Source organism: Apteryx mantelli, chromosome 1 (assembly GCF_036417845.1).
Source record: "Apteryx mantelli isolate bAptMan1 chromosome 1, bAptMan1.hap1, whole genome shotgun sequence".
Taxonomy (NCBI): domain Eukaryota; kingdom Metazoa; phylum Chordata; class Aves; order Apterygiformes; family Apterygidae; genus Apteryx; species Apteryx mantelli.
Genome location: NC_089978.1, coordinates 169,908,031 through 169,934,478, shown reverse-complemented (window position 1 = coordinate 169,934,478; position 26,448 = coordinate 169,908,031). Strand labels below are relative to the sequence as shown.

Below are 26,448 nucleotides of genomic sequence, written 5' to 3'. Positions count from 1 at the left end.
GATAATAAAGATAATCTAGTTTCTTTGATTTCTTCAGAGAATTCTAATATATTGTTGAACATTTACTTTTTTTATGGAATTTTTCTCATTATGTCATATTCATTTGTGTGTAAAAGTTCATTCTCTATATAACAGCTTTCAAGAGCCATCTAACGGGCAAATCTGTTGTTGCCAGTATCACCTTGGAGTCTTTAAAAAAATATATTGCTGTCAGTTTTGCCACCTGCTGTTCTTTAGGTACTGAGCTAGTATAAGATATAAATCACGCACTGCTTCAGTAGTTTCACTGGAATTTGGTCCTGGCAACAACTTACAAATCTAGTTTGTTTGTTTGGGTTTTTTTAATCAAACTTATCTCATTGATTATCTCAAACTCTAATTCCAATGTATTGGAAAAACATTTTTATTATTAGCCTTTCTACTTCTAGTAGAACTGGTTTCTCGGAGTTTTTTGGCCTGTCTCATTATGGCCGCACACTTAACTTCCCAGAGTTTGTACTCATTTATTTTTCATTATTTAGACATGACTTCCTTTTTTTTAGAAGACTATTAAAAGATAAGAGGTATTCTTTGTCTTTGTTTAACCATGGCAATTTTTAGATACTTGCTGTATTTACTGTTTTTTAAATGGTGATACAGTTTGAATCTGTGAAGTATTGTGTCTAAGCAGTTTTTCTCATCCTAACAAGTATGCTTTTTTAATGCTTCTGTTTGCTGCTTCTAATTTCCTTTAAGCAACTTTCTCATTTTTAAGTTAAATGCAACTATAACAGATTTTTTGCTTTCACTCTAATTCAGTATCTGTTAGGAGGAACAACGGGATTATTATTAGCAGAGTGATCTTTGCTAGGCCAGACTAAAAGAAGTTTTTTCAGAGTTGTATCTTAAAACGGGTCTTGTTTGCTACAGAATTCAAGAGTTGCGTCCTTCTCCCGCCCCTTCTCCAAATAGTTGTACCAAGTAGCAATCCTTTACGTCAAATTAGTAAGCTTAGCCTTCTGTATATAGAAGTTTCATACAAGATCATGTGAGAAGCAAGAAACAAGATCTTGAAATTGCCTAAGTTTTTAAATGGAGACAATTGAACTGAAGCGTATTAAATATCTAATGGATGTCCTGTTTTTCTCCTTAGGTAGATTCTGTCATGAAACTCGTACTTTGAACTGAATTTTGTATTTCTTGCAGGAACTCTGTGATCTTATGTTTTCCCTGGATTGGATTAAAGCTAAAACAGAATTGGTAGGCCCTGCCCATCTGATTCACGAATATGTAGAATATAGTTCAGTCCTGGATCAAAAGGTATGATACTAACAGGTAAATGATCAGTCTGTTCCATGTATATTTTACCATCTTTAATTGCATTTTGTTGTTTGTTTGTTTGTTTGTTTTAAGAAATATATATATAGAGAGAGAGAAAGAGAGAGAGAATATAGATGTATAGAAAGCTAAAGGTAGTATTAAGTGAGACTTTAACTTGAAGAGGAAGAATTAAGAAAATTTTTAAAAAATCATTTTCAGTCTTAGTTTCAGTTATAACTTTAGTGTGTACCCAAGTAATTAACCATGAAACTCAATAACTAAGAATAACATCGATAATTAAGGTGGGTCCATACAGTAATCTCTTCCTGGGCTGGTGCAGAATTTTGTTGGCCACTTGAAATTGTCCTTGTGATATTTCACATTGACTGCTCATTGAGTAAAGCACAGTTACCAATACAATTTATTTGAAAAAGTAAGAATAATATGCCTTCCTGAATAGGATAAAGAAATATTCCAGTCTGTCGTATATACTTGCTAATAGATTAGAAATTGTGCTTCTCTAAGGATATTAGTTCTACAGAAAATTAGAAAAGAAAAGGCACTAGGTTATAAATCCACTTTTTCTACTGATAAAAATTATTTGCACTGTACATAGGGTAGCATAGTACGTGAGAACTTCCAGGAATTTCTGTCTTTAAATGGACACCTTCTTGGACGGCAACCATTTCCTGACATAATACAGCTGGGTCTTTGCCAGCCGGAGACATCAGAGGTGTATCAACAAGCCAAGCTACTTGCTCAACAAGAAGCAGGTGTATTTTATTTGGAATGGATGTAAGTATTGCAATCCATCTGCTGATATGCTGACCCCTTGATCCAAGAGGGACTTTTAGTCTGCAATTAAATACCATGTACAGCTAATATAAGGACCTTTTTAAGAAGTGCTATGTTTTTCATGAGAAGAAGAAATGAAATAATTTTGAAGAACTGGTTGGAGAAGGTAAATTTCAGATATGTAAGGCCACAGATGAGTAATAATTATATTGAAATAAATAAAAGAATATATTTACTTCTGTACTCAATGCCATTTTAAATATCCATAGAAAGATGATGATAAACTTTGAATTGAAACTTCTGTAAATACATTTTTGTTAAAAAAAAAAAAGTAATGCAAATATCACATATGTATGTTATAGTATGTTTTTAGTTTTTATAATAAAACTTAACACTTTAAAAAAAAGAAAAGTATTTGTATTAACTGATGAAGCTTTTGAAAGTAGTGAGATGTGAAATACTAAAAAAGCTTTGTAGTCTCTACCTGCTCTTGCAATTTCTGGCTTATAAAACGTCTGTTTTCATGTCTTTTGAAGTTGTATGAGGACAAACAATATATATTTAAATATTTTCCCCAGTGGTCATCTGATTACGTAACTGTCTCTCTTAGATTCTCCTTTTTAATATTTCTGTTCTGATATCTGCAGTACTTGGTGGTTACAAAGTAAACTGGCTGTCAGGTAATCAGGGTAATAACCAGGAAGATAGAAGACTTAAACTCAAGTCTTTTCTTTGAGTGTTTCGTTATTTCATTTTGTATAGCTAATTCTAACAGAATAGCCTGGAAGATGCACACTTCAGAAAAGTCCATGTCCAGGTGGTTTAGGACTTTAACCTTGGATGTGGGAAACTTATGCCCAAGTACACGGCTGAAATCAACAGAGCAGACACTTGCATGTTTTTGTTTCCTGTTCTAGGTTAATGTCCTAAAAAATGGTTTATAGGATAGGTGGGTAAATAACCTGCTCTCTTGACCAGTAATTTTAGCCTTATTAAAATATACCAAAATTTATTTTTTGGTTTTGACCAGTCAGTATTTTGCAGTGAAAAACTGCTTTGGTTTTAAAGCTTAGCTACTTTATTCAAGATGCTTTACCCATTATTTAAATGCTAAGCCTGAAAATTGAAAATGACGATGATGAAAATGTGAAGTACTTGGATTCATTTTGCCTTTAGAAAAAAATGTGACTTACAACAATACATTCATCACCAAAAATGATCTTATTACAGTGACAGCTTTCTGTGATAACATCTGACTAAACAGGATGATTACAGTTGCTATTAATTATAAATTCTTTGTTAAAGTGGGGCTGGAGTCACCCAAAGTGTATTAGATTCTGTACTTAATCTCTGATTGAAATGCAGTGGTAATCATAGCTTTTGTTTCAATGATAATCATAGCTTTTGTTTCAATACCTACTGATGAGAATTGAATCATTGCTATAAAATCAAGTAAATTTAATCAGGTCTACACAAATGTACAGATGTTTTTGAATAAATTTGAAAGGGAACCTGCAGGAGAACAAGAAGTCTTGGGAAGAAATTTATATTTGGAAATAGCACATAGCAGATCCTAAAAAAGTTGTTAGGAGGCTGGTGTCCTGGAAAGGGCACACCTCCACAAGGCTGCAACACCTCCACATATAAAGTAGCTGTTAATTTTTCATGCACTTATTTCTTGGTGTCTAAGCTTTAACTTTGAATGTAGGAATTTTTTTCCTTTATTATTTCTACATGAGGGTAGAGAGTTAAGTTTTCTGTTTGTTTTTTAAAGCCTTCTGCTCAAGATATGTGAACAAGTGTGGTTTTTTTTTTTAAGAAGATTTTGAATGATAATAATAAACCTTGTGAAATCTCACTTATTGACTATTTTATCCTGTAGAAATAAAAAATCCATGAAAAACCTCTCCCGTCTAGTTGTTCGTCCACATAGAGATGCAGTTTACCATGCGTGCTTTTCTCAGGATAGACAAAGAATAGCATCATGTGGAGCTGATAAAACACTACAGGTAAAATATCTATGCAACAGTGAAATGAAAGGCCATGCTATTTTGATAACAATTGTTAACAGTCCTTTCCCTTTTCTTCTTCTGAACAAAAACAGTGGTTTTACTATTATATAAGCCTTGAGTTGCATGTTTAAAATAGTAAGCATAATCTTCTTGTTCAAACACTAAACCTGCATGATTTCATGATTTATACCCTAATTGGTGTAATGTATAAACGAGTTGGAATCCTTTTTAATGATATGGAGAAGCTCATTGCCTCAGTGGCACACCCCAATGTATTTCGTATTTGTTTGCGAAAATGATACTGCAGCTCACAGACTTTCTGCAGAACTGGAGAAATGTTAAGATCTTTTAGTTATAGCTTTACAGTTTCCATGGGATGTACGCTGCTTCAGTGCTTAGGTGGCAAAATGTCTTATGCAAATGCAAGGAGTCTGGGGAGAAAAATGAGCCCCTGAAGTTGAGGACATCCTAGGTTGGAAACAGGCACAAAATGCTGAGGAAGTGGATAAGGGGAGACAGCGAGGATAGTGACTAACGCCAGTTTGCCAGCAGTGTGCCTGGAGGGGAGCCAGCCAGCTCTCAAGGAAACTAGCAATCAGCCAGCCAGTAACCTGGGCAAGTAGCCATATTCCAGACAGCCAAAGGTAAGGGTGAAGAGCAACTTTTCTGCAAGCCTTTGGTATTGTTTTGGATGCTTGACAACTTGAATACTGATATTAAAGTACTAGTGGTGCTTAGCTGCTGTTCATTTGGCTATTTAGTGTGTTGTTATTGTGCTTTTCATTTATTTATTTATTTATTTACTCATTTGCTGGCTTCGACAGTGTTATGATCATGACATCTAGTTCAGGAGATACCTGGTGGCTGTGTTAGTTTTATGCTGTGCTAAAGTTACTGTGCTGGGCTTCTGTACTTGATGGCCTCATTAAGACTGCAGGCTGCTTATTTTTCCCTTCGTTTTCTACCAAAACCAAAAAAGAATCAGTGGATTGTGCTTGCGTTTAAACTAAACATTTACTGAAGAATAATGGGAAAATTAGCAGTAATTATTTTTTCATTGTTTAACTTTGAACTTAATCATGTTTTTCATAATAGTGGCATGGAAATAAAACTAGGTTTTTTTTCAGTTCCTGTGGCTATTCCTGCTCTTTCTGTGAAGTCGGAAATCATGATTGCTAGATTAAGAACAGACATCCTGCAGAATCTACTGTAAATGTTGATTTCCTGTTACTTCAATATTTATGTTACTTGAACAAATATCAACCATTTCATTGTCACTGATATTCCCGTTCAGTGAAACAAGAAAGAAAAAAAATAGGGACTTCACAATTTTAGTATCCTGAGTGCTGCTGTAAGGAATGCCTTGTGATTAGTTTGAATAATTTAAGAATATGTAGCCTTGAGAAGGAATGGGAGACCTGAATTCTTCACTGGTGTAAAGCTAAATCCCAGAATGTTTGGCAAACTGATTAGTGTGACTTTTTTTCCCCCCAACTGCCCTTCTCTTCCATGCAACTGGTTCAGGACTGTATCATCTTGTCTGAGTAAGCCTTTTAATTACTTCTCTTTTCCTGTTTGTTCCCCCAAATCAACATGTGCTGCTAAAATTCTTATTTTGAGCTGAAAAATATTTTATATAAACCTGGAATTAGTAGTTTTAATAACAGCTTTGATTTTTAGAAAGGTTTCTGGGTGCAGTGTATGCTTTTTGAGCTCTTTTGACAACAAAATGGCTTTTTCTACCCTCATTCTTTAAGCCTAAATCCATGTCCTTTGTCAGTGTCTTTTAAGAATAACTGCACAACACAGTATCTGTTAGCAAAATCTGTTTTCACCAATTCATTGCCCTGATAATTTCTGTTATCTTTACAAAATTGAAGTTCAAATTTAAGATTTTTTTTTTTGTTAATTTTCAGGTTACTTTCCATGAAATTTATAAATGCTTCAAGAGTAAAACCATATTTATGTAGAAGAGCTTATGTAAGAGAGCTGTTTGAGAGAAAAAGAATGTTATTTTTGTGTAGCATGTTTTAGAATTGTATGTGAGTTGTAAGATTTCACTATTCATTGTGTTGTTTCTGTAGGTGTTTAAAGCAGAAAGTGGAGAGAGACTTCTGGAGATAAGCGCTCATGATGATGAAATACTTTGTTGCTCTTTCTCTGCAGATGGTACCTTTGTAGCAACTTGTTCAGCTGATAAAAAAGTGAAGGTAAATAAATGGAGTGCCGACAATTTTTTTTCAAAGTAATAATTATGATTTGAATTTTAACCAACTTGAGCAGAGCCAGTTCTTTAAGCTAAAGTTGTTGTTGTTGTTTTTTTTTTTTTAACTGTGCTAAAACTTATGTGGATAATTCACTACTTACAGTACATGTATTATCGTATGTTTCTTGAAGTGGTAATTCTATAGGTATGATGTTAACACAAGGAAAAAATGTTAACACAAGGAAAAAATGCTTAACATAACATAGGACCTGTATGAGTCCAGTCCTGTTTGTAACATGTGATGTGAATTTCTCTTGTTGGTTGCTTTTTTCATGCTGGGTTTTCCTTGGTAATTTGTAATTCCTCAGTATTATAGCAATATCTTAATGAAGTTCTAGTCTTTCTCAAATTGTCATCTGAACTAACACCCTTCTTCTCCCCCCCCTTCCCCCATTGTTCAAACACTCTACTGTGAAGGTTTGTAAAATTAACAGTAACCTAAAATCAAGTCTTGACAAGAATAAGTTATTTTTACTTGGTTGCAAAAACCTTGTTATACAAAACTGTGACGGTAAATATCATGTTCCAGTTGTTTGTGTTTTGAAAAGTGTATATTTCTCTCTCTCAGCTAATTGTGATAACTTGAAGTCATGGTCTTTCATTTCTAGATGTAAAGCTAAATGTACATATTTTTCTGTTCTCTTCCAAAAATTTTTTGAGGTGTGATTAAGAGCATATCAGGGTTTTACCTTTATTTCAACATAGCTTAATGATTTTTTTAATAAAATACGTTAAAAATATTTTAAAATGTTTTTCATCCTTTAATTCTGTCTAGATCTGGAATTCAAGAACAGGTCAATGTATGCATGTATATGAAGAACACTCAGAACAGGTCAATTGCTGCCAATTTAACAACAGAAGTGGTCAGTATCTTTTAGCCACCTGCTCGAATGACACTTTCATCAAAGTAAGTGGAAAAAGATGAGATTATTCTCCTACTGCTTATCGTAACAGGATAACTATTGATATACAAATGTACTTTTAACATTGTAAAATAAGCTTTTTCAGTTGGCCTGTTAGAAGAGAGATGGCAACAGATTAAGAGTATTGAATACAACTCTATAATTGGATTTCAACAAGGCAGAATGGAAGGAGTGGTTTTACCTAACAAAAGAGATTGGGCCAATCCTCTATTGGTAGGGCATAAACATGAGGGCTTTGGAAAGACTTACAGAGGATGGGATGGGAATAGTAGAATGTGGAAATGGAATATCTGATTAAAAGCAGTGTAAGAAAAATGAAGGCAGAAATTTAGGATTGAAAATATTCATAATGTAAACATTTGGATGCTGAATGCTTTAAAAAAGCCTTACATTATAGAAGTGACAGGCAGCTATGTTTTCTGATTAAGTTGTTTCAGAACAACAAACAGAAGAAGGTGAAAGCCAACAAAAAACAGTAATCAAGGCAAGAGATGTAGCAGGTTAACCACCTGGCACTGTTCAGATTGGGAGGAGGTATATTTACTTTGAAGGAGCAGAAAACAGCCAACTGAAGTCTGCATCTGAGGAAAGGGGGAAACGAATAATCAAATAAGACCTAGACTGTGGTAAATACGCGTGCAGTCTCACAGTACAGCTAACTAAATGACTAGTTAACTGGCACTGAAAATGGTGGTCCTGCTGCGCTGGCTGTACATTTCTGCCTTTGTTGCAGTGCATCTCCTGATCTTATTCTGCAGTGATACAGTTCAAGGAGCTAATCTGGCAAAAAAATCCTTTTGGTGGGATTAGTTTTCTCCTTGTTTAGTTCCCTGTACTGGCTCATTGCCTAGTTCCGGTACAAGAGAGCTGTTGGGAATACACAGTGAGGAGTAGGATGGTTGGTGGGGAAGGACTGTGTCTTCCAAGCTATGAGGCTGGCTCAGCAGTAGTGTGAAATCTCATCTGAAGAATTCTGGCAAGAGCCTGTGTTTGTGTAAACTGGAGTTATAATAGAAGCTGATGTCAAGAGGGAAAGAAGAGACTTAGTTTGTGCTGACTCCTGCAGATCCCAGGAGATGCATTTGCTGTTTGAGACTGACGCTTTGGAATAGATAAATTTAGAAGGGAGCTATTCAAAGTGACCACTTTTATGTTGCAAATGTGGTTAAGATTTTAGACAGTGTTTGATATTTTCATGAGTAATAAGCATAAGAACTGAAGTATGCACCAAAAAAAAAAGTACAAGCAACTGTTCTTTCTTTGAGTTCTCAGCTAAGCAGTCAAAGCTGTTAATTATTTTTATGTTGGAGAAAGCAAAGAAATTTGAAAACTGAGAAAAGGGGAGTGAGGAGGATAGGGTTAGAAAGGCCGGGGGGGTGAGGGGGTGGGGACAGGACCAACAAGGGATGCTCTATTCACTTTATTAGTAACTGTGGTAAGGGTGATGTTCAGAGGGTCTAACACTAACTTCATAGATTTCAGTTTAAGTATTATGTGTAAGCTACATAGCTCTCAATTTCAAAATGAAAGGAAAAGGGGTAAGAGGCTTCTTTCTCAGTCTGAGGAAACTGAATAACTTTGTGCTGCTTAAGGGCCTTGTCTTCACTAAGGAAGATGCACAGAAATTTTAACTAGCTTTAGATAGTTCTGCTGTTCATAGTTTTCATGAAAGTTAGCAGATGGAAGTAAGTTGTGGGGGAGCCTGAGGCATTGCATGAAGTCTGTGAGCATGTGGGTAAAATTAAGAAAAACTTCTTAGGTTTTGGATGCCAGTGCATGATTTCGAGAAGAGCGTGAAAAGTCTGTTTTTTTGAATAATTCATGAATATAATGATTTTTATATGTTTATTTTTCATGCAGCTTTGGGATTTGAACAGAAACTATTGTAGAAATACGATGTTTGGTCATGTAAATTCTGTCAATCATTGTAAATTTTCACCAAATGATGAATATGTTGCTAGCTGCTCAACAGATGGAACAGTAAAGGTACGCAGTGTAGCAGTGTATCTTTAAATAAACTTCTTGTTTTGATGTTTTTTTTATCAGCTCATATAAAATGCAAAATGTGTATAAGAAAACTTTGTATCTGTTTTATCAGCCTTAATGAATTAAATCTTGAAATACCAAAGTAGAACAGTCGAGCGTTGTTCCCATTTATAGCAAGAGACTTTGAAACGGCCTGTCCAATACCAGAAAGAAAATTGTCTGCAGTTGTTTAAAAAAAAAAAAAAAAAAATCCTAGGTAGCCTCATTTCCAATCTCTTACTTTTCACCATCTCTCTTTTTTTCTTTTTTCTGTACTTTGTTAAGAGAACGGGGGGAGGCTTTTTGTTTTGAAACTTGTAAAAGACATGCGTGCATAACAGATTTTTGAATTAATTGAAAATTCTGTCATCTCTGAAAGTGAATCATCAGTAAGTACACTATTTTTTTATAAGTTCCATTTTAATGTACAGACTAGAAGAGAATTGGGGGTGCATGTTAGCTTTTTGCTCAAAATGTAAATATTGTCTTCATTTAAATAGTTGCTGTAATCATTTGCAATAGAACGGTACTATTTCAAAATAGCAGTTCTTAAAGCACTCTTAGCTTTCTAGATCAGGGAAAAAAGGCTGCTGTAGCTGTTGTCATTCAGAAAGAAAGAAGAGATGAAGGGAATGGAAATAAGCAGTAGATCTTTTTTGCAGATGTCTCAATGAGATTAAGGTACAAAACTAAATATATACCAGAGTTCTCATGATAAGTGGACTTAACAGTGGCAGACCAGATACCTTGGTTTTACTATTTATTTTATTCTAAAGTAGAAGATGAGACAAAATTGTAGCTGGAATTGTATAAGGAGAACAGGGTTTTCCTTATATAGGAAGAGACCCAGGGAGAGGGTTCCACCATAGAGTAATCCTAATTTTTTTTTCTAAGCCATCTAGGCTTGTGAATATTTAATGCTATTTCTTGAGCTGGGTAGCAGGAAAGTAGCAGAGGCTTTCTTGCCTGCATTTTTTTTCCCCCGTCCTTCTTCCCTAGAAGTGATTGGGAAATAACCCTCCCCTGTTGTATTCTACATCCACGCCAGTAAAAAGAGGTTTCATATGCTTCTATTTTTTTTTCTTGAAGCTTTGGGAAGTGCTCTCAGCAAATGAACTGAAAACTATTGAGATAAAAGATTTCTTCAAAACCGCAGATGAGCAACCAGATGATGTGGAGATCTTAGTAAAGTGTTGCTCTTGGTCAGGAAATAGTGCCACAGTTTTGGTGGTAGCCAAAAATAAGCTTCTGGTAAGTACCTCACATTAATAATTTTCTAGAGATAGTATGTTATTATCCAGGTAGAAGTTATGAATGAAGATAATATTTTAGGCTGTTAAGTTTCAGATTCATGGTTGTAAGTGTGCTTTAAATAAAAATATGTGGGCAACCAACTTGTTAACTGGGAGAAATATTTTCTAAATTAAAAAATGTATGCTATTGGGGATTTAAACTATTTGTCTGTAGTGAAACCCTTCAAACTGGGTGCTAACTATTATAATTATGTGTTCACAGCTCTTTGATGTCAAAACAAGCGATTTATTAAAGCAAATCATTGTAAGTCATCACAGTACAATCCAATATTGTGACTTCTGTCCTGGTGATGAGTTAGTAGCAGTTGCTTTATCTCACTGTTCTGTTGAGGTAAGTGATTGCCTTTGCTAAGGCAAGCAGGACTTGTCTTACCAGACAAGACTAATTGTAATATAAAGTAAGCTATATTTGTTTTAGGAGGTGCTTTTTGCTGATGTAAAAATTAATGTAGTTGTTTTAACAGGTTTTCAATGTGCTTCATTCTTTCTCAGTTTTGTTCACTTCTAAAATATAAAATATGAATTGGGAAATGACGTGTTCAAGTTATACATTCATTTTGGGTGACAGAATTCAGGTTTACGTAAAAAGACTAGACTACTATGTTTATTTAAAGTTACCACTATCATCCTTGCAATAGAGGCCTTCCTATTTTTTAACTCAAAAAAACAAGCAAACAAAACCCCTCTCATTCTGTATACCACTACAGGATGTGTCAGTTCACCAAAGCAGAAAACAACAACTGGAATACCTTAGTCTAGCTGTGCTAGTCCTAAAGCCTGTATCTTATTTTCTGAAACCTGCTTGGTCAGTTGAACTTTTATTTTTATACCATGATTTTGTGTTTTCCTTTTGTTTTCCCTGTTTCCCACTCCCACCCCCCTCTTTTAGAAGTTATAGCAGCTAAAAAGGCAGCTGAATTTCTTTTTCTTGGCTAATAAAATGTAATAAGCAGGAACAGTAAAAGGCGACTTGTTGCATGTACGATTTCAGGGTAGCAAGTAAGAAAACACTAGAGGAAAATGTAACTAGGTATCGTTCTTCTGGGTTTTGCACTCTTTTCCCTGTAAGTGTAATCTAAATCTTTCATATTTTTGTTGTAGTTATGGAATATTAAATCTTTATCAAAAGTAGCAGATTGCAGGGGACACATGAGCTGGGTTCACTGTGTGACATTTTCCCCAGATGGATCTTTATTTATGACATCCTCTGATGACCAGACGATACGGGTAAGATGACATCTCTCTTCTTTTAAAATTGTGAGATACACACATATATGTGTGTGTATGTGTATATATGTATGTATGTGTGTGTGTTTACATATACATATGTGTACACATACATACATATACACACATATATATGTACTGCCTATTTTGAGATGAGAAGAGGCTCTCTTCTCTTAGACTTGGATTTAGCACTTAAAGATGCCAGCTCATTTTTAGAGTCTGTTTTGATTTAGAGTTCATCTAAATAAGGAATTGTCAAGTTTTTTGAAGATCATTTTGTAAGCTAGCAGATAATATTCACAACTTTCGTTATTAGATATATTTACATGTGAATGTTTAAGATAGTTTTCTATGTATTCTTATTCAGCAAGTTTTATATCTGATCTTTTGTTAAAACCTATGAAATACTGGGTTGTTTTTTTTTTTTTCAACAGATTTGGGAGACAAACAAGGTGTGCAAGTCTTCTGATGCTGTACTAAAAAGTGAACTTGATGTTGTATTCCACAATGGTGAAGTGATGATTTTAGCAATTTACAATCAGCAGCATTTACAAGTAAGTTAAATTTCTCACTTTAATGATGCTTTTGCATGTTATCTGCAAATTGCAGTAGTTAAGAAGAAGTACTGAAACAGGGACAACACTGAAAGAACTGCTTGTTCATGATTTTCAACAGTTGAATCTCTAGCAGCTGACTTAATGGATGATAACGTTTTTATGTCTACAGCTAGGAACTCTGCCTAAGAAAAAAAAGAAGTTTTGAGGGAAAGTTTCCAGACTGGTGAAGGAATTGAACTTGGATGTGGAGGGGCAAAACTGTTTCTTCTTGAGGACTGGGGAGGCTGTGGGCCCTGTAAATGTGCTTAGATGTGTCCAGCAGAATGTACAGCACACACAGACCAAGCGCTACACAGCACGTGTGTACTGAATGCGTCAGACTACTACTGTGTAATAGCCAAAGGAATGATCTCAAATTGGGGGAATGAAAGGTGTGAGCCTGGGTCTACCCATAGCCATAGGAGAACATGGGTCTTTTTATGTCCTAAAGAAAGCATTAGTAGTGGATACACTGTTATTACTCTTTCTTCCTCCCCTCCCCATAAACTACTAAATGCACCAGCATCCAAAATATTTTTTGCCAATCCATGATTGCAAATGTACACATTTTTTAATTATTATTATTTTTTAAGCAGGATACCCTAATATGTCAAATAATCCCCAGATTGATGGGATTTTCTTTGAAGTGAAGGCAATAAAGCTCACTCAGTTTATACTTCCACTTGACTGTAACGGTTTAAAAGCAGAAACATATTTGTTGTTGTAGAATGCTGCTTATGCAAACTGGTTGTGTGTTAAACAGCCCACCAGATGGGCAGCACCATACTTCAAGACTTTTGGCTATGGGGTAGCTATTTCAAGCATTTAGCCAAAAGCAGTGGCTGACTAGGAACAAATCCTTATTTTTCTTGAATCCAGGGAAGTCTTATTGCGGAATGTGTAGGTAGGAGAGCGCTGGAATAGATTCTGCTGCCCTGCTCTGAGAGACACTGTGCAGATAATCTGTTTGTGTAGGGTTACATCCTTTCACTTGTCTTGGCCAGAGATTAACGTCAGCTATGTAATCCTGGCTAATCCGCATGGCCAGTGCCAGTATTTCTTGTTGTTTTAGGCATTCTTAGCATTTCCTAGGCAGCTAATAGAATGAGACCTTTCTTTCCAGAAACTTTTTTGTTTACATGTGCTTCCTGTTTATCTCTTCCTGACTATTTTCTGTACTTCCTCTTTTATTTGTTCTGCCGACAAGTTAGTTATTTCTTACTGTACCTAAAAAACTTGGAAAACAAATTTAAGTAAAATGATCCCTGAACTTTGGTATTTTGAATAGTGGAGAATATGAATGTGGAGTGGGGTGGAAATAGCTCAAGAGGCTCCAGTGAAGCTTTGGCAATAAAAGGATTTTTTTTATTAGAACCCACAGAAAGCAGTGAATGTTGAAATTAAAATTTATGTGAACATTTCAAAGACTATGTGAGAAAAGAAAAGCTGTATCTGCTGCAGTGAAGAGAGGGAACAAGCCACAGTGAATGGAGTTAAGCTGCTCCCCACAAATGAATGGATATAGGGTAGATGCTACTTTTTATCCTTCCTGTTGATCTGAACCATGATTTTTTTTTCTTTTTTTTTCTGTCTTTTTCTTCGGAGGAGGGAAAAATAAAAATGTTTCTGCTAATTGTAAAATCTGTAAAGCATTTCCAGAGCTATTTGGTGGACTATCATGTGACGGTTTAGTCCATCACTCATTTAAATTAGTAGACCTGATCTGTTTGTTTATGTATTTTTATCTATCTATTTATTTATGATTTAGTATGTTTCTATTATAGCTTTAGTTGCATGTTTTCTAGGAGAAAGATGGTCGTTATATTTGTCTGCCCTAAATACAATATTCTGAATTCTGCAGAGGTGCAGTCACCAAAGAAGCCTGTCATAGCAAGAAAATTGATTTTCACCCATAAGTGAGAAATTGACTGAAAAGACAAATTGCAGTTAGAAATTTGTACTGTAATTTAACAGGAAATCTCTACTGTTATGTCTCTTAAAAAGTGCTTCTTCTTGCATCTCTGATTTTTTTGCCATTCGTTATGTGTGTTCTCTCTGAGTCAGGGCACTAGTCACCTTTTGATGAGGAGTGCAGCATGTTTGTTTTTAACCACTTCACACTGGTATCTTTTTAAATTTAAACGTTTTGGTAAATCATTATGTTCTAAAGGTTTGGGGGGGGGGGTTGTTGTTGTTGCTTCTCCCCTGGAGAGGTGATTTGAGAGTGATACTGGGTTGAGACTTGTCTTGTGTGTGCTAATGAGTTTAAAGTCATGCTTAGAGGAGACTCTTAAAGTATTTTATGCCCCATTTGTCATGAGCTGTAAAATTTGGCAGAGTAAATTTAAGCTTGGAGCTAACTATATGGCTTTTAGAATTTTGTCTGAAATTAGGAAATAGTATGTTGAGTGATTGTTTTCAATGCTTAAATAAGCTTTAAAAAGCCTTCTGTTATTCAGATGTTTTCTTCTGCAAACTTGTATTGTTCAGAGCACATTCTACAGAGGTGATAATTACATTGACCTCTAAAGCGTTGATTTACAAAAGTAATTGATATAGATCATTCAGAGTGGGAAAACTGGCACACTGTTCTTTTCAACATTTTGAGCGCTATATTGTAGTTGTGTTTAGGTTTCAATTTTAAATTATGATATTACCCTAATCCTTGTCCTTGTGTTGCAGCTTATTAATGGAAATACAGACAGCATTATTATGCAGACAGAAGCTCAGGAATCCCTTATTTGCTGCTGTTGCTTAAGCGAAGATCTTAAATTTGCAGCATTTGGACAGGAGAATGGAACAATAAAGGTATTAAATCCTAAATTTGGTTTAAAAAACAGTAGGGAAATACATTTCTCAGTGCTACTATTAAAGAAGAAATGTTATTTGAATGGCTTCCTACAATGACATTCTTTAGTATAGTACTTTAAAGTTTTTACATTTATGAATAATGCCCAAATGACAGTGATTTAGAGGTACTGCTAATCATGTAGTTCCGCATTTCATTTTACCAAGGGCTAAGCTAATAGCTTATGTTTTTGTTTTTCCAACCCACTGATCAAGAATCATGGATTTACAATCTTTTGTTATTTTAAAAAAAAAATTGCATGTTCTTCTTTTTCCATTTCCTCAAGTGTATAAAATAAGTTAATTATTGCATTCTTCATTGTAAAGATACTACAGTTGTCGGATGGGAAAGTTTTGAAAACCTTGGAGGCATACAGGACATCTGTGCAGCATTGTCAATTTACCTCTGACTGTCAGACTCTCATTTCAAGTGCTCATGATTCAGTAATACAGGTTTGGGAGATATTTAAAATCATTATATTGTAAATTATGATTTTTTTTTTAATACAATAGATAATGTAAGCTCAATAAATGACTGCTGTGTTTTGTTTGGTTCCATCTTCATCCTGCCCATTTTGCCTCTTTACATTTCAGTAGTGTAGCTTGGCATTTTTGGTTCTCTTGCTACTTTAATTTGGCTTGGACTGCTGATTTAACTTGCAAATGATGCTCTAGCAAGCCATCTATTTGTCACCATGGAATAACAAATGAAATATATGTGATGAATAAGTAATTTTAACCTGTAGTCTGATAGTTTAGAAATTGCAAATTCTAAAATATTAATTTCATTACATGAAAAAATATATGTTTGTTGTCAGTGGGTATGTGGAGATTTAGGGATTTTTTTTTTTTCTTACAGATTTGTTATGGTGATGATAGGAACATCTTATCAATACATCTAAAAAACTATATTTTTTAAATAGAGTGAAGGGAGAGAAGTAACAGTGCTTCTTCTCTGGATGAGCAAAACCAAGAAGCAGCAAGTTAGAGCGCTAGATGGGAGCAAGGAACTGTAGAAACTGTAGCTTCTATTTGTACTTAGGTAATAATGAATCTTACACAATTTCTATTTTTAATGCTGTGAATGATAGAAAACCACCAACTCCTTGAGGTGGGTGAAAAGAAAAATTAATGTTCAAACAAGATAGCTCAGCAGTTCTCCTGACATCATAAGAGAAGGGTTTGGGATCTGACACGGTGTCCTTGGGCTGGTTTACACTGCTGAAAGCAATGAGGTTAAAAAACAACAACAACTGGCCTCTGAACAGGCTGGTGTGTCCATCCTAGTACAGTACTGAATATAGATACTAGCTAGAAAGAGAATAGCTTCACTAATGTAGTATCAAATTAATAAGTTCTGCCTCTCAGCAGAGTTGACTGGCTCCAGAGAAGTTCTGGTGTGTCTATATTAGCATTTTAGCTCAGATCAAGAATGTACTTTTGAAGAGAATGTCCTTGTTATTTATGCTTACTGTGCCTTAGTCTGCACTGCAGAGCAGTTGTAGGCATGCAGACAAGACTCCTAACTAAACGAGAGCCTGTGCTTCAACCACTAATGGAGGTTCAGTCCACACAGCCAAACGTAAGCTAGTTTGAAACAAAACCTCCAAAGCATGTGGATGGTGCTCCTCAGCACCATTTGCTCAGCAAACCTGTTCCAGCTTCATTGTTCTGCCTACTTACTAATGTGCGCATAACCTATGCCGCAGCTAGTTCTGATGTTAGTGTTTTGTTGTGCCTTTACATTGAACTTGTAGATTTGAAGCTAGCTTGAGTGCCTTCACTGTGGTCGATTAGATACTATAGTTACAGCCCACTGGTTTATTGGCTTTTGGATCCCTCCTTCAGGTCTAGATACATGGGTAACTTTTTTCTCGGTCCTCAGCCCCCCCTAGTGGATAGTGCTTCAGTTAAGCCTTGAGGATTTTCGCGGGAACACCTCTAGTTACAGTTTGTTCTTTGATGCAGAAAACGTATTGATTTGGAAACCTATTAAATCATCTCTCTTCTTGAAGTCTAATAGCTTCTGTAAATACAAAGACATTTGAATTTTCAGTGAACAGTTACACTGAAATTATAAAAACACAAATCAAAATGACATTTCATTAAAAATATATTTTAGAAATATAAAGGAAAGCTAAACGAAGTATAGAAAGTATGAAGTCTGCCAGAAGACATAAGGGTATTTGTTGTAATAATCAGAAAAATTTAAGCCCAGAACATCTGAGGTGCCTAGCAAACGACTTTTTTTTTCTTTTGAAATTATCAATGAGATTTAAACATTTAATTCACTTTAGAAATCAGATTCTATGCCTATTATACGGAAAGAGTTTTACCTTTCACACTTTGCAATGATTAGTGAATTAAAACAAACTCTCCTGTAGGTTGGCTATTAAATACTACAGTATGCACGTAAAATGTAGTACCTTTTAATGAGCTGCAACCTACCTAAGAATTTTTATATCATTCCCATGGGTCAGTTAATTCATTCTTCTTAAGTTATATCCATCATAATTTTTTTTTTAAATATTCCATCTTTTTAAATAGGTATGGAGTTGGCAGTTGAAAGAATGTGTGTTTCTAAGAGGGCACAAGGAAGCAGTCAAGGATTTTAGACTTCTGGAAAATTCAAAACTTCTTTCTTGGTCATTCGATGGAACAGTTAAGGTAAATAAAAGGCTTTGTATTGGCAAATCACAAATATATTTTAATTAATCTTTCTTTTTTTACCATTTGGTAGGTCTTGCACATTATGTTGATACACATTTGGTTGAATTGATCCTTAAGTGTAAGCTGCAGAAACTTTTAAAACTCAAATTTATCATTTTGTATTGCTTTTAAGGTGGAAATTCTTGTATCTTAGCTATGCCAATAAGTATATCGAAATGTAGATTGTATTTGGACCTTGTAGATGAACTTTATCTTGTATATGTAAGATGCAGTTGTTTAACCTTTCTGCAGTGTTACAAAAGTAACCTGTTTTTTCCCATATATCTTTTAGGTGTGGAATATCATAACTGGAAAAGCAGAAAAAGATTTTGCTTGCCATGGAGATACTGTTCTCTCCTGTGCTGTTTCACCTGATGGTAGTAAGTTTTCATCTGCTTCTGCTGACAAAACTGCAAAGGTTGGTTACTTTGTGTACAAGTGTAAACATGATGCTTTGTCCTGAAATTTGTGCTATATCTTTTTATTAGGAGGTAACCAGTGATTACCCAAATTATCCTGATGTATTTCTAATATTAAATTTCCTGTATTTGTGAACATGTTTCTAATGCTGTTAGAGATGGTCAGAATTGATTTTGAATATACCTCAAGGCTGTCCTGGTGACTTATGTACAAATGAAATGCACATTTAATGCTCAAGTAGTCCATACAGAACATTTACTTGTGTTCTTTGTATTAATTTTATTAATATCCTAATGTTCTAATTTGGAAACCTAAGTTAAAAAAATTTTCTGAAAATTTCAGTGAAAGTCTTGTTCCTAGTTTCTGGTATTATTCCTGTTCAGAAACAGAGTGAAAGTAGTGAACTGTTTAATACTCTGGGCGTGTCTTATTAGCGTTTTTAAAAATAATTATGAATTAATTGATGAATCCTCTTTCAGTGAACAATTTCATGAATTTTCTTCTAAATGAATCAGTTGCATCAAATTACATAAAAATTGCATCAGAATTTTTTCCCCTCAAAAGTATATTTGCGCTTGGTTCAGTAATTTGTAGCAAATGCATTCTTGTGTGATTCAGATAATAAAAGGAAAAAACATACAAGCTACAGTAAAACACGTGCATGCACACAGTCACACACAGGTGTATACTTGTGTGTGTGTGTGTGTACACACACATGAAGTGTGCTATACATTTGAATACTAATGCCTTCTTAGAAAGAATGGATGAAAACTTAATTGTTTTTGAAGTGTCAGTTATCTTTTTCACTCTTCTGTAATGTTTCCCATTTAGATATGGAGTTTTGAAAGTTCATCTGTTCTTCATGAGCTGAATGGTCATGAAGCCTGTGTGCGATGCTGTACTTTCTCTTCTAATAACAAATTATTAGCCACTGGAGATGACAAAGGAGAAATAAGGGTACTGCTTTAACCTTACACTTTACTTGATAATTCAATTGGTAATCAGTTCACAGACTGAAGAATTCTAGTAGTTTGTGTTCTGTATGTCTAATTCATTAGCAGTGTAGTGAATATCATTGGGAGGGAATTAACATGATGTAGCTGTGCCTGGGAAGTAGGCTTACCACAGACGTAAAGGACATTTGGAAAAGATAGTAAAGCAAGAGCTGCTTTAAAAAAAAAAATAGTATGATGGTATGACTGGAATAGAAGTACCTCAAAAATCTAAAAGAACTGCGCAAAATAAATGCGTGAAGGCATAACCTTGGATAACCATGGGTTTTTGAACTTGTCTTATTTTCCCTGGTTTTGGTGTGTGGGATTTTGGATTATCTGTTGAGAAACTATAGTTTCTTAAAATACTTTAAATCTATTTTTTTGGGAAAAAAGGTTTATGTAATGAATATAAAGAAAAGGAAATGTAGTGTAAGTCCCCACTAATCTACTCATTTTCTCCCCTGATACTTTGCTGCATGAATACAGGGCAGCAGTAGTTTGTAACCATATTGATGGGTTTATGTTCCATGAATTCTGAGTAACCATGATTCACATTATTTACTGCTAATTCTCCAGTGAATCGTGTGTGTAATTAAATCTTCTGTAGATGTTACAGTTGTAAGAGCAGAGTACCTTTTATGAATTATTTTGTCGCTTCAGGTAGAATGCTTATTTACAAAGGTTTTTTCTTTAATATGGAAAAACACATTTTGGCTTTCCTCAGTAGATCTTTTTATTTCTGTTAAGTTTACTTATATATACAACCTTTTCTCTTTCTTAGATTTGGTACACCTTAACAGGAGAATTACTTCACTTCTGCTCCCCAGTTACCGTAGATGAAGGGGAACCAACACATGGTGGTTGGGTAACAGACCTCTCGTTTTCTCCTGACAGTAAGGTGCTTGTGTCATCTGGAGGCTATCTTAAGGTAAACCTTAAAAATAACAAAATGTTGTAACATACATAATTAAAAGGCAATACTTGGATAATTTGAGAGGGAAATGTAAATGACTTCAAAGAAACAAATGTGAAATTTTCTACTTAGCACAGGACTGCTCCATTTTCCCAACTGTCTTGCAAATTTCACTTTTTTCTTAAATATGAAAGCCCTCTGAAAATGTATTTTAAGCAGCCTTCAAATTCCTAAGATGGAGTTTGCTTTTGAGTTCCATGTGTGCTGTTGCTCACAAAGCTCAAGATGCAGTTATGGGCTTCAGATTTTTGTTAGGAAAATCTTTCATTAACATCTTTTAATATTAAAGATCACAATCATTTCTATCTGCCTTAAAATCCACTCAATTTCAGCAGCAATCATGTTCTTTATAATGAGCAGAAAAATGCTCTATTTGGCAGATTTTTTTCTTTTTTAAGATACTGAGTTTTTAATTTTTTCCTAAATAGAGATTTGGAAGAAACTGCAACTGGGAATATTCTGCCCTAAGGGTCATTCTATAAATATTCTTTGGAAAAAGGCATGCTGAAACTGAGGAACTCAGTCTTTTTCATTAGTCTTTCATTGGTTCAGACATCTCCTGGGCATATGTTTTTGGGAAGGGAAAAAGGTGGTCTGACTTTCAGTCTGTGAGTTAGTTCCTCATAACTGTAAATTTCTCATGAATTTAAATATGATTATTGTTTTCCTCATGCAATATCTATACCCTTTAGTAGAAATTTTGGGGGGTGGAACTGACAGTTGTGTCTTGCAAACTGCTGGAGACTTGTTAATTGCTGGTCAATGGTTGAGCCCTTGGACATGCTACCAGATTAATTCTTTCAAGTCAATTAGTAATCGTTTAACAAGGAGTGTTGAATTTTCTAATTTAGCACTGAAAATACATAATTTTCTTGCATTCATTTAGTATTAACACTACATGCTTCTTGTTTCCAGCTTCCTTCCGGTTTTGTCTTATGGTTACAAAGTATGATGTTGTGATGTTTCAACGAGTCAGATAAGGCTTTAGATTGTTATGAACCTCTGGGACTCAAGAAATCTATCCACTTGCTCAAAGCAGGGCTAATGTTAAATTGGGTTGCTCAGGGCCTTGCCCAGTCAAGTTTTAAGTGTCTCCAGCAGGGGCCTCTCTGGGCTCTGAGAGAAGAGCCTGACTCTCATCTCCAACCCTCTTTTTGGCACTTGAAGACAGCAGTTAGATCCTCCCCAGCCTTTTCTTCTTCAGGCTAAAAATGACAAATGAGTCATCTTATTCGTAGATGAGGTGCATTCTGCTACGTACTGTTGAGCTTGCTGTGTGAGTGGTACCCACTGGCTCAGCACCTGATCTTTTTTCCTATCAACAGCAGTTCAAGAGCTGATTAAGATACTGATTTTCTGGGTCTCCGTTGAATAACAGGCATTTTGGGAAAGGTGTTTTTAATCAGAATGCTATAGTCGTGTGTAGTTACAGAACCGCATTATGCACACAACTGTTATGTTACATATTTCATGAGATGAGTAAACTTAAAAGTAGTAATATATCATGTGCTTTTATAGATGATCTAAACTAAACTTAGTCTATTTCAATACTTTGCTGCTGCAGTCAAATGTTGCAAGAATAGATGTCGGACTTCTTTTTGGAATATTGACTACGACAAAGTAACAGCTCTGTGTTGAATTGCATTTGCTTCATGTGGTCCGTAGTTTTTGTGAGAGTAATATAAGAAAAGTGAAATAAGTGTACAGTTATGGAATAAACTGGTGGTAGAAGGTTTTCCTATGTAGCTGTTATTAGCGATTATGCTATAGTCTTAAAAAATAACATTTATAACCTAATTTAAAAAAAAAAGTCTCTGCCATTAACATAACTGTAAATGGTTTCAACTGTGAAAACGATTAATCCTTTTGTGAATCCAGCTAACCTTTTAGTTTCAATTATATTGTCTGGCAATGAGTTTCATGCATTCATTGGATTATATAAAAATACATCATCTTTTAACTTTTAGATGTGTTACAATTCACTTCTTTTGGTCATATTTTCTGACAGGGATATAGGACAGTGCCTGAATTTGATCTTACTGCTATATTTAATATTTTGCATGTTTACTTTAACTTCAGAAAGACAGAAGTTGTTCAATTTTCTTTTCGTCTGAAAGTCTTGCACCTCTAGTAATTTGTCCTTTTCTAAACCTTTTCTGTTTAAGATTGCTTGTATTTTTCTCCTTTAATTCTACTTCTTTGGGGAAAGCAGTCAATTGGACTTACCATGCTAGGCCTGTTTATATAATTTATTCTAACCTTATTTTAACTAACTGAAAGTGTATTATATTTTATAGTGGTGGAATGTAACTACTGGAGAATCCTTACAAACCTTCTACACAAATGGAACAAACCTCAAGTCAATACACGTGTCCCCTAACTTCAAAGTTTATGTGACTGTTGATAATCTTGGTATTCTTTATGTGTTACAAAAGATGTGATTAATGTGTTAAACATTGCAGAGATCATGTAGCTTGCTCAATTTTTGAGCTGGAAACAAAATTCTGCTGATTATTTTTCTGGCGGTCATTAAGCTGTGAATTATATTTCAATATTGTATTCATGATGTTTTCATGTATATTTATGTATGTTTTCTCAAATGAATTTGCATTTAATCTTGTTTTTGATAAGCATTATTATCAATACTTAAGTCTTGATTTGCATCTTAAGTATGTTGCTTCCAACATTGTAAGGAAATTATATTAAGATTTATTCAAATTGGGTGAAGCTAATAAACAGCAGTGGAGAAATAATAGGAGTATAAAGATGGAAATTCTATTTTATACTGAGGCTGATGGCTAAACGTTCTGTAGCCATGAAAACGACTTTTTTTTTTTTTTTTTTTAACTGTGTTGTGAGGCTTTTCATGTAATACAGAACGGAAAGAAACAGGGACATCCTTCATTTGAAAAATGGAACTCTAGCTATCTTGGTGCTTTAAGTTCAAAACCAGAAATCAAGTAGCTGTTCTGTTAGCAGCAGCAGTACTTTCCACTTGCAGTAAGAACCATCACGTTTCTACCCTTGTGGAGACAAAGTGCGTTGTAACACCTATGAGCCGTGCTTACTAAGAGGAACCTTTTCAGTCTCGTTTTCTCAAGGCGAAACCTGAAAGGTTGTTGGAATTGAAGTGGGAGAGATTGTGCCACATTTGCAGTCAGAGGGCTAATAGAGATAACCTAGTAAACTGAGGTAGAAAATGTTTTAAAAGGTTTATGCTGAAAAATATAGAAAGGTGTGAATTTTTAGTTGTTTTTCTTTTAGGATTAGCATTCAGTTTATACCAGGGAGGTATTTTATTTTGATCAGCTTTGTTTACATGGGATTCTCTGCACAGAGGTCTCTTGCCTGATATGTGATTCTTTTTTCTTTTTTCTTTTTTCTTTTTTAAATCTATTTATAGATTCAGTATAGGGTAGAATCTTTTGACATTTTCTATTAATTATACTTAACATATCTTTTGTGAATAATTAAGTAACAATTTTTCTTAGGCGTCTAGTAAGCCTTGTTTTAGTTAATTGCCTCTCAACTACTATGAGTAACTGCACAAGCATTAATATCATGATTTTCATATTTTGCAGTTGGCAATAGAACACTTCATCTAAATACGTGATTGTAAAAAGTACATTAGCAAGTGTCTATCAATTCATAATGAAAAATAAAGTTCTCACTTTTAGTGATTATTTTCGTGTGTGAATTTCGTAAGATTTAATATTCTTAATGTTTTCCTGTTTTTTGACAATCAGCAGTTTCTTCCCCTTTTTAAACTTTTAATTCCACTGTTTTTAAGGTACTTTTGAATACGGGTCAGTATAATTACAGTACTGCTGGCAGACATATAAAGAGAAGAAATTTAACAGAAAAAAAACTTGAAACGTTTTGTATTCTAAGTGTGTGGATGTACAACATTCAATAAAGATAATCCGGGCAATGTTGGCCTACGTTATGAATCAATCTCAATTCTTGCGTGTTTGTGTGTTTTTTTTAATTTTATTGTTTTGTTTTGTTCTTTTATCAAGGTGGGAGGAAGGGGAAGTGCTACCTCTTTTTTTGCCCTAAGTAATATGTGCAGAGAAGAGTAAAAGATGGTCTGTGTGCTGCCACTCTAAATGTAATGCTGCTTTTCAATGTACATCAAAAATACTTTGAGTAAGCAATAGTATTAAATATGAAGATGGAGGGAAAACAGCATGAAGGACTCTGTTTTCCTCCATCAATGAGACACTCAAGCTCTTTGGAGTGAGTCACGTGGCAAGCCACAAAGGAAAACTGAAATCTTGGGGCATCTCCCGAAGCGTTCAGGATAAAGTTGCTTCTACTCTGTCTAGCTTGTACAGCCCTCATCACCATCCTGAATAGTTGAAGATTCAAGGACCAAGGAAGTCCTCTCAGCCACCATGTCCTTTCACTGCATAGTCTGTGCTGTCCTGTTTGCACAGGACAATGTTGGTCAGAATTTAGAGGCCCAAATAGACAAAAAGAGGATAAAAACTTCACATAAGGAGTCAGAGCAGGAAGTTGTCTTTTCTGACAATGCTATTGAGACTCTGATGATAGGAAAACCTGATTGTGGTTTAGTGAAGAAAGTGAAATTTCAAAGAGTGGAGTGCATAGAAGATTTCAATCTTGAAGTGAGTAGGAAATAGCACAGAAGCTTGAAGAAATTAAGGGTAAAATTATACTATTCTGCAAGAGTGACAACACAGCAGCATTCTGCACGTTGCTGGAATTGAGGAAGCTGTGCTCCATAGGAGGTGGTATGTAGAGTCAGGACAGCATTCATATGCAAATGTGTGGAGCTGACTGCTAAATCTTTAGTTATAACTGAGATGAAAGAAGAGAAATAATGATGAAAAAGCCTTGAAGAGCTAAAGAGTAGACATAAATTGTAGGAGCAGGAGGAACAAATCGATATGAAAAATTTTTAAAATAGGGGCCAACCAAGACAGCAACTTCTTTAATTTAAAATCTCTAAGAAGGTTAAGGCAGTTTACTGTAACACCCCCCCCCCCCAAAAAAAAAATAATAATCCTGCTTTGTCAGCAGATTTGGCTGTTCTCTTTGTTTAGATGTATTCTAAAAGACACAAAGTTTGGCCTGAAGAAATTTTTCTGTAGATTGACCATTAGTGCTTCCATTATCTCTTGTAATGAATAGAATCACTCTACATCCAAATTTAACTAATGAGCATTGGCCAATTTTATCTAGTTCCTTAGCTGAAATCATATAAAATTTTGTATACACAGGTTTTAGGTCATTTCCTATTAATGATGCCTGTCAGCTCCAGTAGAAGTTTTGAGTCTCTTCATTTCGACAATTAGGCCTACAGCTCCTTCAAGAATATTTTTTTTCTTTTGATTTCCTTTATTAACAAAGAATTGTACCCACACAGTACAGTTGCTTAAGAGGATGCCTTATGTTGCCTTGAATTGTACCATTTCTTTGCTATGGTGTTCACCTCCTCCTTTTCGTATCTGCTGTTACAGTCATTTGAAATGTAGTTGTGCATTTGTTGCCTGAGTTTTTTTTCATGCTAAGGGTTATAGATCTCTTGTAGTGCTGCATCTGTAGGCAGAGAACTGGTAACCTGTTGCCAAAATCCAGGACAGAAACTTCTTCCTCCACAAAATTACTCTGCTTCCCCCTGGAAAATGGCTCAGTTAGATTCCCTGTTACAGAATGCCACAGTAATTTTACTTAAAAAAAAAAAAAAAGTTTTTTTTTCTAATTTTTAATTAGTAAGGTGTCTGTGTGGGGTCCAGTTCCCAAGGTTGTCTCTAGCTATGACATTGTCGCCTCATTGCTGTTCTTCTAAGATGTTTTACAGGAACTAGTGCCTTTGCAGGTTTTGGGGGAAAGTCAGGGTGAAAAAGCAGTCTGACTTGGATGGTTTCTTCTGTCCTCGTGGGACAGCACAAATTGCAGCAAGGCCACTCTGCCCCATCTTCAAGAAGAGGATGAATCCAGAATAGCAGGAGGTTACAGAGAATTCAGCTATATCCTTCCAGGTATTAGCAGAACGTGAGCCCCTTACCAAACTGTTCAGCT

At 35.0% G+C, this 26,448-nt stretch overlaps 1 protein-coding gene across 3 annotated transcripts in view; it reads left to right on the top strand.

The window, feature by feature from the left end:
• Nucleotides 1-24,354, top strand: part of APAF1 (apoptotic peptidase activating factor 1) — a 36,613-nt gene extending 12,259 nt beyond the window's left edge. For all 3 annotated transcript variants that reach the window (XM_067312081.1, XM_067312090.1, XM_067312074.1), the window contains 17 exons: nucleotides 1,186-1,299; nucleotides 1,916-2,094; nucleotides 3,977-4,103; nucleotides 6,191-6,316; nucleotides 7,148-7,279; nucleotides 9,156-9,281; nucleotides 10,410-10,571; nucleotides 10,836-10,964; nucleotides 11,735-11,860; nucleotides 12,295-12,414; nucleotides 15,139-15,264; nucleotides 15,631-15,756; nucleotides 17,851-17,970; nucleotides 18,305-18,430; nucleotides 19,264-19,389; nucleotides 20,209-20,355; nucleotides 22,698-24,354. In XM_067312081.1, the coding sequence (XP_067168182.1) occupies nucleotides 1,186-1,299; nucleotides 1,916-2,094; nucleotides 3,977-4,103; nucleotides 6,191-6,316; nucleotides 7,148-7,279; nucleotides 9,156-9,281; nucleotides 10,410-10,571; nucleotides 10,836-10,964; nucleotides 11,735-11,860; nucleotides 12,295-12,414; nucleotides 15,139-15,264; nucleotides 15,631-15,756; nucleotides 17,851-17,970; nucleotides 18,305-18,430; nucleotides 19,264-19,389; nucleotides 20,209-20,355; nucleotides 22,698-22,841 (2,256 nt within the window). In that variant the 3' untranslated portion in view covers nucleotides 22,842-24,354. The remainder of the gene's footprint in view (nucleotides 1-1,185; nucleotides 1,300-1,915; nucleotides 2,095-3,976; nucleotides 4,104-6,190; nucleotides 6,317-7,147; nucleotides 7,280-9,155; nucleotides 9,282-10,409; nucleotides 10,572-10,835; nucleotides 10,965-11,734; nucleotides 11,861-12,294; nucleotides 12,415-15,138; nucleotides 15,265-15,630; nucleotides 15,757-17,850; nucleotides 17,971-18,304; nucleotides 18,431-19,263; nucleotides 19,390-20,208; nucleotides 20,356-22,697) is intronic.
• Nucleotides 24,355-26,448: the final 2,094 nt, after the last annotated feature.